The sequence below is a fragment of the Engraulis encrasicolus genome, chromosome 7 (assembly GCF_034702125.1).
Source record: "Engraulis encrasicolus isolate BLACKSEA-1 chromosome 7, IST_EnEncr_1.0, whole genome shotgun sequence".
Lineage (NCBI taxonomy): Eukaryota > Metazoa > Chordata > Actinopteri > Clupeiformes > Engraulidae > Engraulis > Engraulis encrasicolus.
Genome location: NC_085863.1, coordinates 31,962,107 through 31,979,606, shown reverse-complemented (window position 1 = coordinate 31,979,606; position 17,500 = coordinate 31,962,107). Strand labels below are relative to the sequence as shown.

Here is a 17,500-nt window from a genome sequence, read left to right as displayed (position 1 = left end):
ACGCATGCACCATTAAGTTGATGCATGCCTAGTTTTGCACAGTGGGGAGTCTGCCACTTGTGTGTGATGCCATAATGGTGACTACAGCCATTTTGTGACTACAGGTTGTCATTATAGTGTCATGGTCATGGGGGCCGCTAGGGGGGGAAAAGTGGTACAGATTCTAAGGGCCCAAGCACTGATAGGGGCCCTTAAGGGGGTCCAAGCACTGAGAGGGGCTCCTTAAGGGGCCCCAAAATTCGAATCTTTCATAGTGCCCAACATTTCTGGCAGCGCCCCTGGTCATGGTTTGCATCACGTGTACTGTACTGCATACGTCATAGGGATACTAATGAGCTTATTCTAGTGGAATGTCCATATACGTGACAGCCGTATTCAGCTTCTCCCTATTCTCTATTGCCACCATCTGTCTTTCGACACGTTTGTCACAGAAGTGGACAGTTTAATAAAACCCTAATCACATGCACGCACACGCACGCACGCACGCACACGCACGCACACACACACACACACACACACACACACACACACACACACACACACACACACACACGCACGCACACACACAGCACGCTGCACACATGACTACGAATTGGATTATTAAGAAAAGTGATTTCCACAGCTGCATTGAACTTTCTGCTTTTTTCTTCATATGCAATGACATGCATTAAAATGGATTCTGATGGGTTTGTTAGCCAGCAAACAATTTATTGTTCAACCAGACCGAACACAACAATGCAAAGATTTACCCCTCCTACTTTCTGTTCGTTTCTTGAGACATTTTAATACAGTCCGAATTGGCGATTTCTATTACCGACGTTCTGAGATAAAATCACATTACCCCATGCCTATACATAAAACTAGTCCCATCCAAATAGGGCTCTTGAATAGTGAGTTTCCCACAAGTCAACATGTTTCAATAAAGATATGCAGCTGAGTATGCCTTTCGGGGTCAGCAATAAAGGTCAGCAAATATAATGCTACACTCACATAACAATAAGATACAAGGGACTAACATGTGAGTTCCATACAAATGCAAAGAGTGCTGAGCTTCTAGAGGTCAAGCATCTGTTTGTAACTGTGGGTCACTACAGGCCCTTCCCTCAGAGAGGATGGCAGCATTACAATACTACAGCTCTCTACAGTACTGTAGATATTATTGATTTGTTGGCTGTGTTGCATTGTGGTTCAATCCCATTTCATTGCAATCTCGAAAATTCTTAGCCGCTTTATTGAGGGCCTTTTGGGGGCATTTTTAATGTGACAAGGTAATGAAGAAATAACTGAAAATGGGTGGAGAGAGAGAGAGAGAGAGAGAGAGAGAGAGAGAGAGGGCCTTTCCCATTACTAATCTCTACCCCTACCCCTACGCCTTCCCCATGCCCCTCGTGCTTTCCAACAAAGCTGTAAGGTGTGTAGGGCTTGAAACACAACCGCTAGGAATTGGGATACATCTTCAACAATCATGGAATGACACTCACAGCTGTCACTAATTCCATGCATTAGGTTGACGTTAATGGCATTTTTTTCATGTGCGTTTTCACGGAGAAAAGGGCCATCATACATTAGGACAATGTTAAACTTAGTACAATGGAATAATTATTAACACTTTAAAACCGTCAATTGCGGCGAAAATACTTAAACTTGTGTGCTGTTGTGGGTGCCGCGGCTTGCCGTCAATTTTTAAATGAATTCGCATTCAGGGAAAGCTGTCGTAGCCCTCCATCGTGGAGTCTGGTGTTGGAAAATCTCCGCGCGGAGGGGTGGAAAGCCCTTTGCCGTACCCCTACCCATCTGTCTGAACGTGAATCGGGATGCCACTACCCCTACACGTGTATGCGTAAAACGGAGGCAAAGGGGAAAGGAGTAGGGCTAAGGGGTGTAATGGGATTCACAGAGAGAGAGAGAAAAGCCCAGTTTGTATTCAAGCCTTGGCCCATGGGCGATTCCATCATACATAGTGGAGATGCATTACACCACAAAACACCTGCTAGATATTATGAAGCAGCTTTCTAATGTACTGAATGTATGCATACTGGGATTTCCTTACCAGTAGCTGGGCGGTGTTTCCATATTATGCTGGGGTCCGGTCGTCCTGCCGCAAGACACATCAAGGAAATGTTGCTGCCCTCGTTTACCGTGATGTCCGTGGAGATGTTTGTAATTCTTGCTGGAACTAAACAAACCAAGAAATAAAGACAACATGTTAGTTTCATGTTAGCATTAGAGATAACTGTTTCAGAGACACATACTGAGTGAGGAATGTGTTTTTATATGTCCTTGGACTGTTTCCACGGTGCCATGAGCACACAAGAATTACAGATAAGTGTTTTTTTTTTACATGAACCTACAATAGGTAGTTCTGTGGAAAGACATTTGCTGCTAATTGCTGACTATCACAGACCTAATTGGTAGCACTGCAGATGGAGTCAAATGTGAAATCTTTATTTAACACCCATATGCACTGTTGATTGGTACACACATACAGGTATAACTTTTAGCTTTGAAAACACAGTTATAATGATTCTGTAAAATACTTCCAACTTTCAAAGTGCCAGGTTGACTTAACTTCACTTCAGTGCTCGTTCTCAAAGTGGATCAAAGCACTCTGATTCATGTAACGGAAGGAGATACAGGTTATTCCAGGCCAAAATGCCAGGTTTCTCTAAAGCTAGTCTAGCAAAAAAAAGTTCAATGATGATTAAATATTTACATGGTCAAACTTTTCAAGGCCAAGCCAGACAAGCCGCGGTGTCTGCAATGCTTGGTGAAACAAAGTAGGTACGTGTTTTAATAAGTTAATTTAATACGATGCTGTTTTGGTAGTGGAGCGAAGAGGAGAGAAGAGGAGAGGAGAGGAGAGGAGAGGAGAGGAGAGGAGAGGAGAGGAGAAGAGAAGAGAGGAGTAGAGAAGCGAAGAGAAGAGAAGAGAAGAGAAGAGAAGAGGAGTAGAGAAGAGAAGAGAAGAGAAGAGAAGAGAAGAGAAGAGAAGAGAAGAGAAGAGAAGAGAAGAGAAGAGAAGAGAAGAAAGGCTCTGCTCTACTTCCTCAGTTCATAACTTCCAGTAATTGCATTGTGTGACTAAAGGCGGGCATACACTGTGCGATATTTTCAATCGTGGGTATTAAGCTCCTTCTCACACTGCACGAGGAAATTTAACGATTTAAAAGTTCACATCTCTCGACTCACTTCCTCACACTATACGAGGCGACAGTCGGATGCGAGCAAAATGCTCCCACTGTGCGACATGACAGGTATGTTTCCCGGGTCTGCAGAGGAGGGAACATGCCCTATCAATTTGTGCATGTGTAGTGTCAAATCGGGTCGTAGCACTGCTTTATCTGTGTGATTTACTCACGAGGCATGACCAGGATTTCAAACAGCACCACCAAAGCCTGCAGTGGCCCCTCTAAATCCTCACACATTAATTGAACAGTAATTCGAGAAGCCGTATTCTTTCTAGTTTCAGTGTCGTCAATTCACATGAGCTAGTCTCAATACAGAGAGAAAGGAAAACACTGTTTTATCCTGTGCATCTTGTCAAAAGCAATATTCACCTTTGTTAAAAAAAATCCATAATGCATGCTTATATACTATGTGTTGCCTGATGAAGAAAAAAAATGTTTGTGGAACTTTTTAAGTTCAATCATGCATATTCTTTTATCCCAATAGTTTCACTATAAAGGAAGTACATACGGCACAGAGGAGTCAATTACAAGTGTATGGAAATGCACGGTATATAGTTTGTGCCGTTAGTGTATTCTGCAGTTAGTTTAGGGAAGTGCACAGTGTGTTTCTATAATGGCCTCCTGCATTGGGAGAGCAGCCACAGTAATGAACCTACAGGCACTTTCCAGACAGGCCCTTCACATTTGCACGCAAGCACGCACACGCCTGCACACACACACACACACACACACACACACACACACACACACACACACACACACACACACACACACACACACACACACACACACACACACACAAACTCCAAGCCTAATCTAAAATGCTGTCACATCATTCCACTTGGGGGAAGCCAAGAGGATAATCCAGTTCTGTTTAGAGGGCCCTCTAATACAACAGGCTTTACCCTGCTCTGACATATCACAGGAGACAAAACACTTCGCTCCAACGGCAATACAGCAGATATTTTGACCACAGGACAGATACTCTGGGACTTACTTCAGCACGCTGTACATAGTCAGTTGTGGAGTGTTCATTTACGTAACACTTAGAGTGTAGTAGTACCAACACCAGTGTGTGTGTATAACTTTTGAAATAACACTACAAAATGTATTGTGTAGGGACTAAACAAAACAAGTCCACCGACCTATATCAGTAATTCTTTCAGATCTACAGACTCACTGGGTGTGTGTCTGCGTGTGCGTGCAGGCATGCGTCCTCATGTGTTTTTGTGTGTGTGATTAGGGTTTTGTTAAATTCTCCACTTCTGTGACAAACAATCCAAAGTAAGCACAAACTTATTTGCATTCTTCAAGTCCCCTTCGCTCAGATCAGCCTGAGCCACAAACAAACTCATTCACAGATAAGAAACAAATCTTCTCCTCCATACGATCCGTACCAGGCCTCTGCATTCCTTCAGTGTGAAAATACACATTTTTATACAATCCCAGCACAAAACATCCAAACATTAATATCCAAATAAAATCATTTTTATTCAAGCATTAGCATTTTGAAAAAGAATGGAAAATAAACCCTTCCAGCTTCTGGGTAGGATGGATGATAAGCGCCTTAAAATCAGCAGCATTAACTGGGGTAAAAATAGATAAGCATCACAACAGCTGCAGTGACTTAGCTTTAGATCTTCACGGGTCATGGATTTCTGCACAATAATGGCTCATAATCTTGTAATGACTTCATAATAATAACGATTTTCCAAGAATAGCACAGCGAAGATGTAAGCAGCGACACACAACATATATAATCATCTCTGAGATATTCTGCTACGGCACCTCTGCTCCTCCATGCCCAATGATCATTATCCTCTCTCATTACTATAACCCTTTACTATGACATGTTGTCTCCACTTAGCGCATCAAATATTGCACATTTGTAATGTTAATTTAAAGTGTAAACCAGGGGTTACCAAACTTTACAGTGACAAGGAGGGGCAATCGGTATTCCGACATAGCGCTATTCCGACATGCCGCTATTCCGACACTTTTCAGGGGTTAGGGTTAGGGTTAAGGTTAGCGATGTCGGAATAGCGGCATGTAGGAATAGCGGCGGACGGTGGAAAACGTGTCGGTATTCCGACAATAGACATTAACGTCGGAATAGCGACATGTTGGAATAGCGCCACGTAACCATGACAAGGCCCCCCATACACTGGTACATTCCAGCCAAGGCCCTCCTGACATGGGTCATGCCACAGTATTTTAGACAGTCTGTCATGTCGATCCGAAGACTAACTCCCAAACCTGTAGCTTGTAGGCCACACTGCCCCCCTTACAATGTTAGTGTTAACTCATCATTTTTGTGCAGGATCTAATGGAATAATGTTAAATGTAAGTTTTTACACTAGTGGTTTTCAAACTGGGAGCCGGGGACCCCTGAGGGAGTGCTAGGGGGCAGCAGCAGGTTGTTAGAAAAAGTATTGCAAAATAAATAGTGCTAATGTGCAAGTGCTAATGTTGTTAGGGATGTCATACCAGGGTTCCCACGGGTCATGGAATTTCTGGAATATCATGGAGTTTCATAAATTTTTTTCCAGTAATGGAAAGTCATGGAATATCATGGAATTTTCTTAACAGTTGTGTAAAAGCAAAAACTTTTTTGTTTGGTGTATAACATTGTTTCTTACTGGTTATACTACAACGCTTCACCAGAGACAGTTAAGTTCTGCGCTGTAATGTGCAACATTTTAGAATGCAATGAGCCCACTGAAGTCTGGCAGTGGCTCGGTGTCGGCTCTAGGGGTGAAGATAATCTTTAGTTTTCACACTTTAAAAAACTTTTTAACATCATTTCTTTTTACCGAAATGGTCATGGAAATTCGTTTTTTTGGGTCTGGAAAGTCATGGAAAATCATGGAATTTTATATCTGAATTAGAGTGGGAACCCTGTCATAATGACATGATGGGGTAGCCTTCAACAAAAAGCACAAGTTGTTTCAGCTTCAGTGGGCACACAGGGTTGAGAGTGCATCACCAACAAACCATGACATCTCATGACGTCCCTCAGACAGACCTGTGCAGCACACTTTACAGTGTCAATTCAAATTGAAGGCAGCCTGAGGAGTTCAAATCCCTTAACGCCATCAGTGGATGAATGGTAAATGGATTGCATTTGAATTTATAGCCTATATAGCGCCCTTCCACTCATTCGGGCACTCAAAGCACTTTACCTTGTATACCTCACATTCACCCATTCACTCTCACATTCAAACACCAGTGGCAGTGGCTGCCGCACAGGGCACCACCCTGCCACCATACCAGGTGCAATTTGGGGTTAAGTACCCCACTCAAGGACACATCAATGGGGTCATGTAGAGCAGGGTTCGAACTAATAACCTTCCGTTTGCCGAACGGCTCTACCACCTGAGCAGGGCTGGACTGGTCATCTGGCGTACCGGGCAAATCCCGGTGGGCCCTCGCGTCTTTCGGGCCCTCGAGGCCCCGAAATAATAATAAAAATATATATATACATTATTTTTTTTGTCTGTGACGGTAAAAAAATGACACATCGGTGCTCATTGGATGCTTCTCTTGAGGCACATTGGCCTAGTCCAATGAAATTCACTGTTTATCAAAGGCCCGCCCCTCCCTGCAGGCCCTCGCTCGACCCAACTAGTCTCTGTGTCTGTCAGCAGCAGCATCATCCGAAGTTTCGTTGACTTGGATGGTGGCTATTCAGTTAATAAAAACTCTGGTGGTGGAGCGGAGGATACAGGACGCTATATGGAAAAAGAAAGGACTGGCTATGAAAAGTGCATGGAAAAGCGAAAGCAAAAACTAAATAAAAGAAAACTGAGCAAAATGTGCTAAATCACTGACTTGTTCAAAGCTAAAAGCACCACCAGCTCGAGCTCCGGACCGGTAGCTCTCGTGTGGCCGTGGGAGGTGGTGCATCACACAGCTCGACCTCAGGTTGGGACAGTGGGGCCACCGGTGCATCAACGAGTGCAAGGTGGTGCAGAATGAGGCGGAGGAGAGGCGGCGGGGTCGGGAGATGGTTCGAGCAGGGGAGGTACAGACGTACCCAGGGAGAGAGAGGTAGCACCCCCCTCAACACACTCAGCTAGCCAATGCATTGTAGCTATGCGCCGCTTCGGCGTTTCGTAATTTCCTATCCCCTTCATTAGCTGAAACCAAATTGTCATGCTGACCTTATCAAATCAGTCATGAATATTTGTATCCATTTGATAAATGCCCATGCACTTGTCTTGTAATGTTGCGCCAGCACATAGACATCTTCCATTTGCCTTGGCTTGAGCTGTCACGAGATGCTGTGTTGTGTTGAAGTGAAGCTAGTCTCTGCCCTCTACCCAATTCCTACCCTGGCTGGCCAGGCAGATTAGCTACACCGCCTCGGCGTTTTTCCCATATAGCCTGAAACTAAAGAATAAATATGTCGTCCCTCCCCTCTCGCTCAAATCAGTCACAAATATGTATTGATGTATTTTCTTAAACTTAAACTGCTGCGCGAGCATATAGATCTTCTGTCTAAGTCTTTACGTGTCAGCTGTCTGCCACAACCACCTGTGCTACTGCGTCTTGTATTACGTGTTAATTAGGCTACCGTGCAGCCTCACTTTCTCAAATCCAACAAATATCTTGTTTTAGTCTATTGCTTGTCGTGTCTTTTGCAACTATGGTTTTAAACTAAATGTATTTTTGCTATCTTTTCCTTCTGTAATGGCATGTCACGTCATTATCAAGACAGTATTATCCTGAGCTGCCTCTCTTTACATAGATGGCTAAGAAAGAAACCGTCTTTCCGTGCTGTTTGTGAATCGCTTGGTAGATACGCGCTCCCTTTATTGTAATAGCTATGAAACATGGTAGCTTAACTTTGTTGTTGGAGTGTGTCTGATATTTTACAGGGCCTTCATGAGTTAAATTTTCCTGTGGTGTTCACGGATAGGCTTTTGTATCCATGCAAACACGTTTTGTTCTGGAAAGCATTTAATCATTGGGATTGATGTTTCAATATCTTCATGGTTGAGGCGACGCGGTTTGGACGCTCCAAGGCGTAGGCTATTGTACGTAACGTCATCAACCTCTGTTGGAAGCCTAAGCAATGAGCGGTCACTTGGTTTTGTTGTGGTGTGTTGCCATTTAGTAAGCTCACTGACAGTAGCCTATCTGTGGACTGGAGCAATTTGAAGCTGAAACATTTACATTTTATTATTATTGTATATGGTGTCCATTTTGCAGTGTGTGTGTGTGTGTGTGTGTGTGTGTGTGTGTGTGTGTGTGTGTGTGTGTGTGTGTGTGTGTGTGTGTGTGTGTGTGTGTGTGTGAAATATTGCTTTGCTTAACAAGGTGTTTGTGTCTGTGGGACCTGTTTTCAGTTTTTGCTTAAGGGAAATGGTATGAATACTTTTATATATTGAGATTCACTGGCCAGGAAAATAATCAGGAAAATAGAGTTAGTTGTCCACCTCTCTATCTCCTACCCTCAAACATACTCAGAACTTCACATGCAGGATGAAGGGAACATGAGGGTACACTGCGACCATCTCCCTAAGAAGGTTATTGTGAGTAGTGATGAAGCATTTTTTCGTGTGAGCTTTTTAATGTAGGCTATACGATGTCATAAATACCGATAGGCGCGGCATCGGTGTCGGGCCCTCAGGCGTCAAAAAGTGCCCGGGCCCTTTTCAGATCCCAGTCCAGCCCTGCACCTGAGGCACCACCTTCCTTGAAGTGTGTGTGTGTGCGCGCCTACATGCGTGCTTGCGTGTGTGTGTGTGTGCGCGGCAGCAAGGCGTGTACTAATGGTTTGGCACAGTCTCCCCTGGTGAGAGTGTCTAAGTGCTTGAGGAGCAGGCTGAGAGCCTCTCAACTCATTGTTACCCTCATGGCATCAATCCTATAGGCACCACACTCTCTCTCTCTCTCTCTCTCTCTCTCTCTCTCTCTCTCTCTCTCTCACCAGTGTTGGGAATAACGGCGTTTAAATAAACGACGCCGTTACATTTTTCAGTAACGGGTAATCTAACTAATTATTCTTACTGTCAGTATAACGCCGTTACAATTTCATACACTCCGTTACTGCACGTTACTGTTTTAGGGTAGCCTGGCGTCGTCACCGTGCGTTCTATTAGGCCTACCAAAACCTCTCCATAAGGTCATATGGCCACGTTCGCCGCTGCCATCCACCCAGTAGAAGTCAGAAAGAGGGACAAAATGAGTGTGTGTGTGCTGCTTGGTGAACACTGTCTGTCTGGTCCCAGGGTTATTGCGTTTACGCTCGGATAGGCTACCCGCATTCCCTGGGGCTGAATGGAGGGAGCGCAAGCTAACATTACCAGACCCACTTCTCTCACCCCTAATTCCTCCACCAATACCTGTATGGACACTACGACTGCATTCGCCACTACCACCGACTCACTTGAGATAGGATAAAGTCACCGAGTGAGTTTAAATGTGTGTGTGTGTTTAGAGAACATCCTTGCTTCGCATGTCGGCATCACTGCCTTCGGAAGTTTCGCCGCGGTAAACAAAGAGTGCTCGTCCGATCATTATCCTCCTCGTGAGATAAAAACGGTCCTTCAGAGTCAGAATAGGTAAATAACATGCTCAGAACTTCATCATGATTCAACTTCTCACTAACCACGATGAAATAGCTCGCTGATAACAACACAAACTCAACTCGCACGCTTCGAGACAAAGACGCAAAGTGGCTACTTCCGCATTTTGTGGTCGCGTCACAGGTCGCGTCCTTTACTGCTTCATGACTCTGTGAACTACAAAATGACGTAATCGTAGTCTTGTTTGAAAGGGTAGCATTTAGTAATAATTAAAATGTAAATACTACATTTAGTAGTAATTTAAAGTTGGATTTAACATGCACATATATATATATATTTTTTTTGTCCATCCAGTGGCTTTGGTTTATTATGTTGCAATAAATTGTTGTTTGTAACGTCACATGTCTTTACCGTCCTTCTCTATGTGGTTTATGAAACATGGTCGGGGGGCGAGTAACGCAATAGTTACTTTTACTGGTAACTAGTTACTTTGATACCGGAGTAACCCAGGAAGTAACTCAGTTACTTTTTTGGAGAAGTAACTAGTAACTAGTAACTAGTTACTTTTTCAAAGTAACTTGCCCAACACTGGGTAACACACACACACACACACACACACACACACACACACACACACACACACACACACACACACACACACACACACACACACAGTAGGTATTTCTCAAACACACACACACACTGGGATTCAGTCAGACTCAGACCACCTGAGGCTGTGTAGGGTAGACCACAAGAGCCCCATATATTAAAGCCCACTCTTTATCCACTACCTTATCTGCAACTTCATCTAGAGAGAGTCCCTTAACTCTAACTCAAGTAGGGCTTTCAGGCTGACCAGAACGGAGCCAGAGCCGGTACCCGCACCAGTTACGTTCGGCACTCAAGTGCTTATCTGCGAACCCCCTGTGTACATACCGGGCTCTGAACTTTTTCCGCACGTGACTGTGTTACCCGGATGAACCTGCTGACGGTCACGCTGTCATCACGCGGAGAAAAAACAAGTATTTTGCGGTTCGCATTGCGAACCAACATTCCAGTTAGCGAACGCAAATATCTGTGGCGTGAACACGACGGTCGGTTCACGATTAGGTGCGGGAACGGGCTCCAGCACGGTTCTGAACGCACTAAAGGTGGACCTATGGATAAAATTACATTTAATATGTTTTGCCTTCATATTTCTGATGAAGAGCGACTAGCTTGAAAGCACTCACTTGGAAATATGACTGGCCTTCATATTTCATTTTTTTAGTAGTAGTGTAGTAGTAGTACATGTGGCATATTTCAATTTTTTAGTAGTGTGTAGTAGTACATGTGACAAAATTACAATAAAAAGCCTTTTGATTGATTGATTGATTGATTGATTGATTGATTGATTGATTGATTGATTGATTGATTGGATGAATGAATAAATATAAGCAGTAGACATCCATCAATATGCAGTTATATGTATCACACACACACGTACACACACACACACACACTGTTCGATGCTCTTCCAGAAGAGGGCAGACACATCTCTTTCACTCTTCCTGTGCACTTGCAACAGAAGCAAGCAAACACACTCAAACACATGCCGTAAATATTAAAACACATACACGTACTCATAGAATACCAAATACTGTATGCACCGACGCATGCATGCACACACACACGCACACACACACACGCGCACGCACGCACACACACATACACACACGGCACAGAACAGACAAGAGTTCACTAACTCAGCCAAAGACGCATGGTTATTTCCCAGTGAGGAGGTTGTCATGGCACCACATCCAAACTGGCCCCTTGGCCTCCTATTGTGCTTTCCCACAACAGGGCAAGCAAAGGGCTTCTTTCTATTTATTCCTGTTCAACTTTGCAGATTTCATTTACCAGAGAGAATTACAAAGTAGAATTCAACAATCTAGAGTTAATTCAACACATGCTTGAAATAAACAGTATTTACCCCTCTAGTGTTAGCACTGTAGTACATTTGACTCTTGAAGAGTCATAGCATTGTAAGTTGTACTGTGTGCTTTCCCACAAGAGGGCAAAAAGCAAGTATTCAGGCTTTTACACTCCTCTGCTGGTTTGTGCTCCAACAAGATGTCAAGCGGCGTGCCTTCTACTATTCCTCAATTCCACACTCCCACAAGAGGGCAAACCCACGGGGGGCACACATTTGGCACACAGCACACAGAGTTCACTCACTCAGCTAAGGCCTATATTCAGTGCCAAGATCGGCTTTCAGCGCCTGATGCACCTTTTTTATGCCAGATGTGCCACTCAAAAAGTCAATATTTTGGAGTTTTACACACACATACAGTATTTGAACAGATACAGTATTTGAATCATTTGACGGGAAATTTATGGACTTTAAAATGTATATTTCTTGACCTAAATTTCGATGTGTAAGGTCTCCCCGAGATCATTTCCATGCTTTGCAAGTCTTGTATCTTATCTGTAGATGTTGTAATTATATTGAAACTGCACACATGCTGTACAGAATTTACGGAATGTCAGTAAAATGACATCAATTAGCCACTAATGCCCTGAAAGTGTTTTAAGTATTGTATCTTTTTGCAGTTCCGTATTAGTTACTGTCACAGGTATCCTGCAATAACTCCTTCGTCTTGTTGAGGTTCTTTGTCCCATGTGTTGGTGTTGTACTTTTTATAATGTGGAGCCATGGGAATTTTTTCTCCTCATCCTTACCCGATGTAAAGTGTACTAGTAATGTTGGGGCGCTGCCCTGGGCAGTTGCCCTTAACCATTTCGCCCTGGGGATTAATAAAGTTACCCTTACTCTTACTTACTCTTACTTACTCTTACTTACTCTTACTTACTCTTTATATGCAAACTGAATGCAAAACCTGTCTTTCCTGACTTTCATATATAGACATTTTCATTTGCAGTCACCACCCAGAATCACTAACCTGTTGCTGCAAGTATATTTTCTGTACAGAAAAATGTATTATCAAATTAAATATGTTACAAAGTATCGACTTAGTAAAAATACAGTAATTAGCTGCTAATTACCCTGCCGTGACAGACAGCAGTGGTAAATGTAGTTTAATCTTGTCTTCTCTGTTTGCAGCTCCATATTAGTCACAGATAGTGTGTAATAATACCTCATTCCTGCACAACGCAACACTGCTCTCACTGTACATTTTTCCTGCACACACAGGAAAATCAATAACAGCAGCAGAAGCTTTACAAACCCACCAGGTATTTTAAACTATTGCATGTACGCTATCCAAGACAATGCCAGTCCACATGTATTTTATCCTATTACATATGCTGTCCAATACAGTATAAGTGCTGCTGGGTACTCTCACAAACACATCATTGTCCTTTATTTGACTTTAATATATATCGAGATAGCAATGAAGAATGCCTTTTCAGCAGAAGAAAATAAGAGGTAGAGAGAGAAAGAGAGAGAGAGAGAGAGAGAGAGAGAGAGAGAGAGAGAGAGAGAGAGCGAGCGAGAGAGAGAGACAGAGAGAGAAAGGGAGAGAGAGAGAGACAGAGAGAGAAAGGGAGAGAGAGAGAGAGAGAGAGAGAGAGAGAGAGAGAGAGAGAGAGAGAGAGAGAGAGAGAGAGAGAGAGAGAGAGAGAGAGTGTTAGATAGAGAGACCCCAAACGTCTCCAGTTGCATGGGATGGGTCTCAGTCTCAATTTAAGGCTGATCAATAGAATGGATCGATGATTTGTAAGATGATGAGAGCTTAGCACACCAACTGGCGTCAGTCCCAAACAAAATAGATGCATCACTGATACATTACATCAGGCCGGTAATTGGTCTTGGTCATGGAGGATAGGGATGGTGTGCGTGTGCGTGTGTGTGTGTGTGTGTGTGTGTGTGTGTGTGTGTGTGTGTGTGTGTGTGTGTGTGTGTGTGTGTGTGTGTGTGTGTGTGTGTGTGTGTGTGTGTGTGTGTGTGTGTGTGTGTGTGTGTGTGTGTGTGTGTGTGCTACTGTTCACTTTCACACAGGGCATGGGGTTCATGCTGCCTTTGAATCATAAATAGCAGGAATTAGAAGAAGCCAGGGTACCAGTAATATACACAATTTCGTTGAAGCTCACAGGCTAATATTTCTTTTCTTTCTTGTGTGACTCTCACTGTAGAGCTTTGAGCTGCGGCAGCTTGTCTCACACTGGCCCAGAGCTGTTTGATGTGAGGAAAGGGCTATATATCGGTCTGTGTGTGTGCATGTGTGCATGTGTGTGCGTGCATGTCTGCGTGCGTGTGTGCGTGTGTGTGTGTGTGTGTGTGTGTGTGTCTGTGTGTGTCTGTGTGTATGTGTGCAAGTGTGTGAGAGAGATCATTTGATGGCTATGGTGTGTATGTGATAGCTATATATTGCAGTCTCTGTGTGGGTGGGTGGTGTATGTGTGTGTGCGTGTGCATGTGTGTGCATGTGTGTGCATGTGTACGTGTGTGTGCTGAAGGCTTACGTAAGGACCAAACCCAGCATGGTCACCACAGTGGTAGAGCGAAGAGGATTTTCAGACTGGTTTACAGTGTGCGTGTGTGTGTGTGCGTGCGGGCGTGTGTGTGTCTCATGCTAGACTCAAAAGAACATTTTTTTAACTTGACGACAAGAACAAGAGTCACAGTTTAATATGAAAAAATTATATATAAGGACAGTGAATAATGTATAAGAATGTGTAAGAAGGGGTCTGTGATAATTTTTTTCCTTACGCAAGAGTCCAGATTTCACAAGAACATGTTTTCTTGGTAAAATATTAATTTAAATGTCAAACTTAATTAATATAAATAATTAATTTAAATGTCAAACAAATTAACTTGACGTGCTCTTTTAGAGGGCAGAGGTCCCATTCTAAGATGTTGGCAAAGTGCGTGTGTCCATGTGTGCATGCATGCGTGTGTGCATGTGTGCGTGTACAGTACAGTGCGTGCATGTGTGTCCGTGCACATGTGGATGTGTGTGCCTGGGTGACACCAAGGGCAGCTAAAGCCTGAATAGAGCGTGATTGCCACTGCCTGGGTGCAGAGGCGGATCTAGCCATTTTGGGGCCCTAAGCGTAATATAAATACAGGCCCCTCTAAAGTCATTAAAAAGAAAAATTCAGTGTTTTGGTGCTATTTTAGTGTTATTTTCTCATTTATGTCTTTGTTTACTTAACATAAGTGACAAATTAAGATGACAATGTCCAGAAGACTAACGGCTAGCCCACACCGGGACACAGGGCTGGACTGGGACAGAAAAGTCAGGCCGGGCATTTTCCACCAAGACTGGTCCGCCAAGCATTGAGGGAGACAATGAAGCCCATGACAACATTTGTAGACCTCTATAAGCTACTTTGAACACAACAGCCGAAATTAATATTTAAATTTGACTTAGAGAGGTCAGCTGTGGCAGCATGAGGACTGATACCACCACATTAAGGGGCGGAAAAGGCCAAAACCATCAACAGTCCACCGGGCAAATGCCCTGTGCGCCTTAGGGCCAATCCAGCCACACCAGGAGACTATGGGCCCCATTTGAATATCTTATCTCCCAGCCTCTGCTTGGTATCATGACCTCGTCATGCAAGGCAACGCACAAATGTGAGGGGTGCACTCACTCCTGTGACAGTGTATTACGGTCTGTGTGTGTGTGTGTGTGTGTGTGTGTGTGTGTGTGTGTGTGTGTGTGTGTGTGTGTGTGTGTGTGTGTGTGTGAAACCAAGGGCAGCTAAAGCCTGAATAAAGGGTCATTGCCACCGCCTCCTGTGTGACCTATCACTAATTGCTTTTTTCTGACAATGTCCAGAAGGCTAACGGCTAGTCCACTAGCCCACTACGATCAGAGGTTAGCAGACACAGGAGGGCTAACCCACACCAGCACATTATGATCAGAGGCTAGGAGATACATGGGGCTAACCCACAGTACCATCGTCATCATCATCATCATCATCATCATCATTACTTTGTACTTACATAAAGCCTTCTATAATGGCATAGATAGGCTCATTACTTCACGATATCAAAGGTGACATCAGGAAAGCAGACCCTATTTCCCCATTCACTGTGACTATGTATCACTTATCCTGGGCCTAACCCTTGTGGACCTTATGCCTCTGTAATCTCTACCTATGTCTTCTTTGAACTCCTTATTTCATTTTCTCTACATCCACTTATTTATCTATCTACTTATTTTCTCTATTCTTTCTTGTTTGTTTCTGTCTTTCTTTTGTACCTCACTTTTTATTTTCATTTTTAACATTGATGCTTATCCATTTGTTAAACACTTTGAGCTGCATGCCTTATATCAGGGATTCTTAACCATAGGGCCAACTTTGGGCCGCGCTCACAACCTCCACGAACACCGTCAACTTTCAGTTTCGCACCATTGGGCCACTTGGGCTGTGGGACCGCTTATCAAATAGACTACTAGTGTGCGTTTTTTCCCTCAAACGCAACTCTGTCATAAAGCAATGACCAGGCCCCGCGTTTTTGTTGTTGGGGCGAGATTCATTAAGAACAAGAAAGTAAAACAGCCTGTGATCGTAACACCCTTTCCAGTGCGCTATTTGAAAAAAAAAGAGAAATTACCAACCGGTTACGGTTCTCAGCTGATTTGGCGACGTCTTCTGTGTCCTAATAGGCTATCCTGATGTTTTAGTACCGTAGTTAGAAATAGGTGTTCAACGGTTAGACTACTCAAAATAATTCTAGTTACTAAATCTGTATCCCTTATAAGCCTACTTGTTCAAATGTCCCCAACATGATAGTCCTTTCATGAATTTTGCGTGATACTGGACATTTTTCGGTCCGGCTGTGGAATTTCTGTTGTTCCCGCGCTGAGTTTCTACTTAAAAAAGCGTCTTGTAAATATATTTACGATCAGCAGATTCATTACAAAGCGCAAGTCAAGAGATGTCACGCAAAACTCAATTGCGTGAATGACTCTGACTTGCTAAACTGTGAGTGGATTCGATGGGTGAGATTAAATGAGATTAACATTAATAAAGGGCTATTCCTTGTGGAAAAAAATCTCCAGTAACCTATGAATTTATATATTATATATTTATATTATATACAAGACTGTATTATGTTATAATATAATATAATATAATATCGTCGCTGTCCAGCAAAAACCACTTATCTCCACTATTATTTTTAGTTTTTTATGTTCGTTCTTTATTTATTATAAAATATAAGACAGTACTACTGGTCAGTCTCCATGGGTATATGTGTATGATAAATAATTTAGTAGCCAACTTTAATGTTGCAATGATTATTTTTTATAGAAAATGTGGTTTTATAAATCAATACATACAAACAATGAGAAGTGGAGATAAGTGGTTTTTGCTGGACAGCGACGATATAATATAATATAATATAATATAATATAATATAATATAATAGAATAGAATAGAATAGAATAGAATAGAATAGAATAGAATAGAATAGAATCTGATATAGGCCTAATATAATATAATATAATATAATATAATATAATATAATATAATATAATACAATACAATACAATACAATGCAATATAATATAATATAATATAGCCTAATATAGTAATGTAATATAATAATTTATACCGTACATGGGTAATATGGGCCCCGGGACACTGTGCACTGGAAAAAATAGGCCTCGACATCAAAAAGGTTAAGAATCCCTGCGTTATATGATACTTTGCTATACAAATGCAGTTATTTCTATTATTCGCAAAGAATTAGCACGTGTTGTTCACATCTCGTCTGTAACAGTGAAACTAAGTTTCAAACAAATGTGATCGTGAAGGTACACC

General features: G+C 42.7%; 1 protein-coding gene across 1 annotated transcript in view; it reads right to left on the bottom strand.

The window, feature by feature from the left end:
* opcml (opioid binding protein/cell adhesion molecule-like) overlaps positions 1 to 17,500 on the bottom strand; it is a 152,110-nt gene that overhangs the window by 44,115 nt on the left and 90,495 nt on the right. Inside the window, exon 3 of the mRNA XM_063202210.1 lies at positions 2,051 to 2,176. Within this exon, the coding sequence (XP_063058280.1) occupies positions 2,051 to 2,176 (126 nt within the window). The remainder of the gene's footprint in view (positions 1 to 2,050; positions 2,177 to 17,500) is intronic.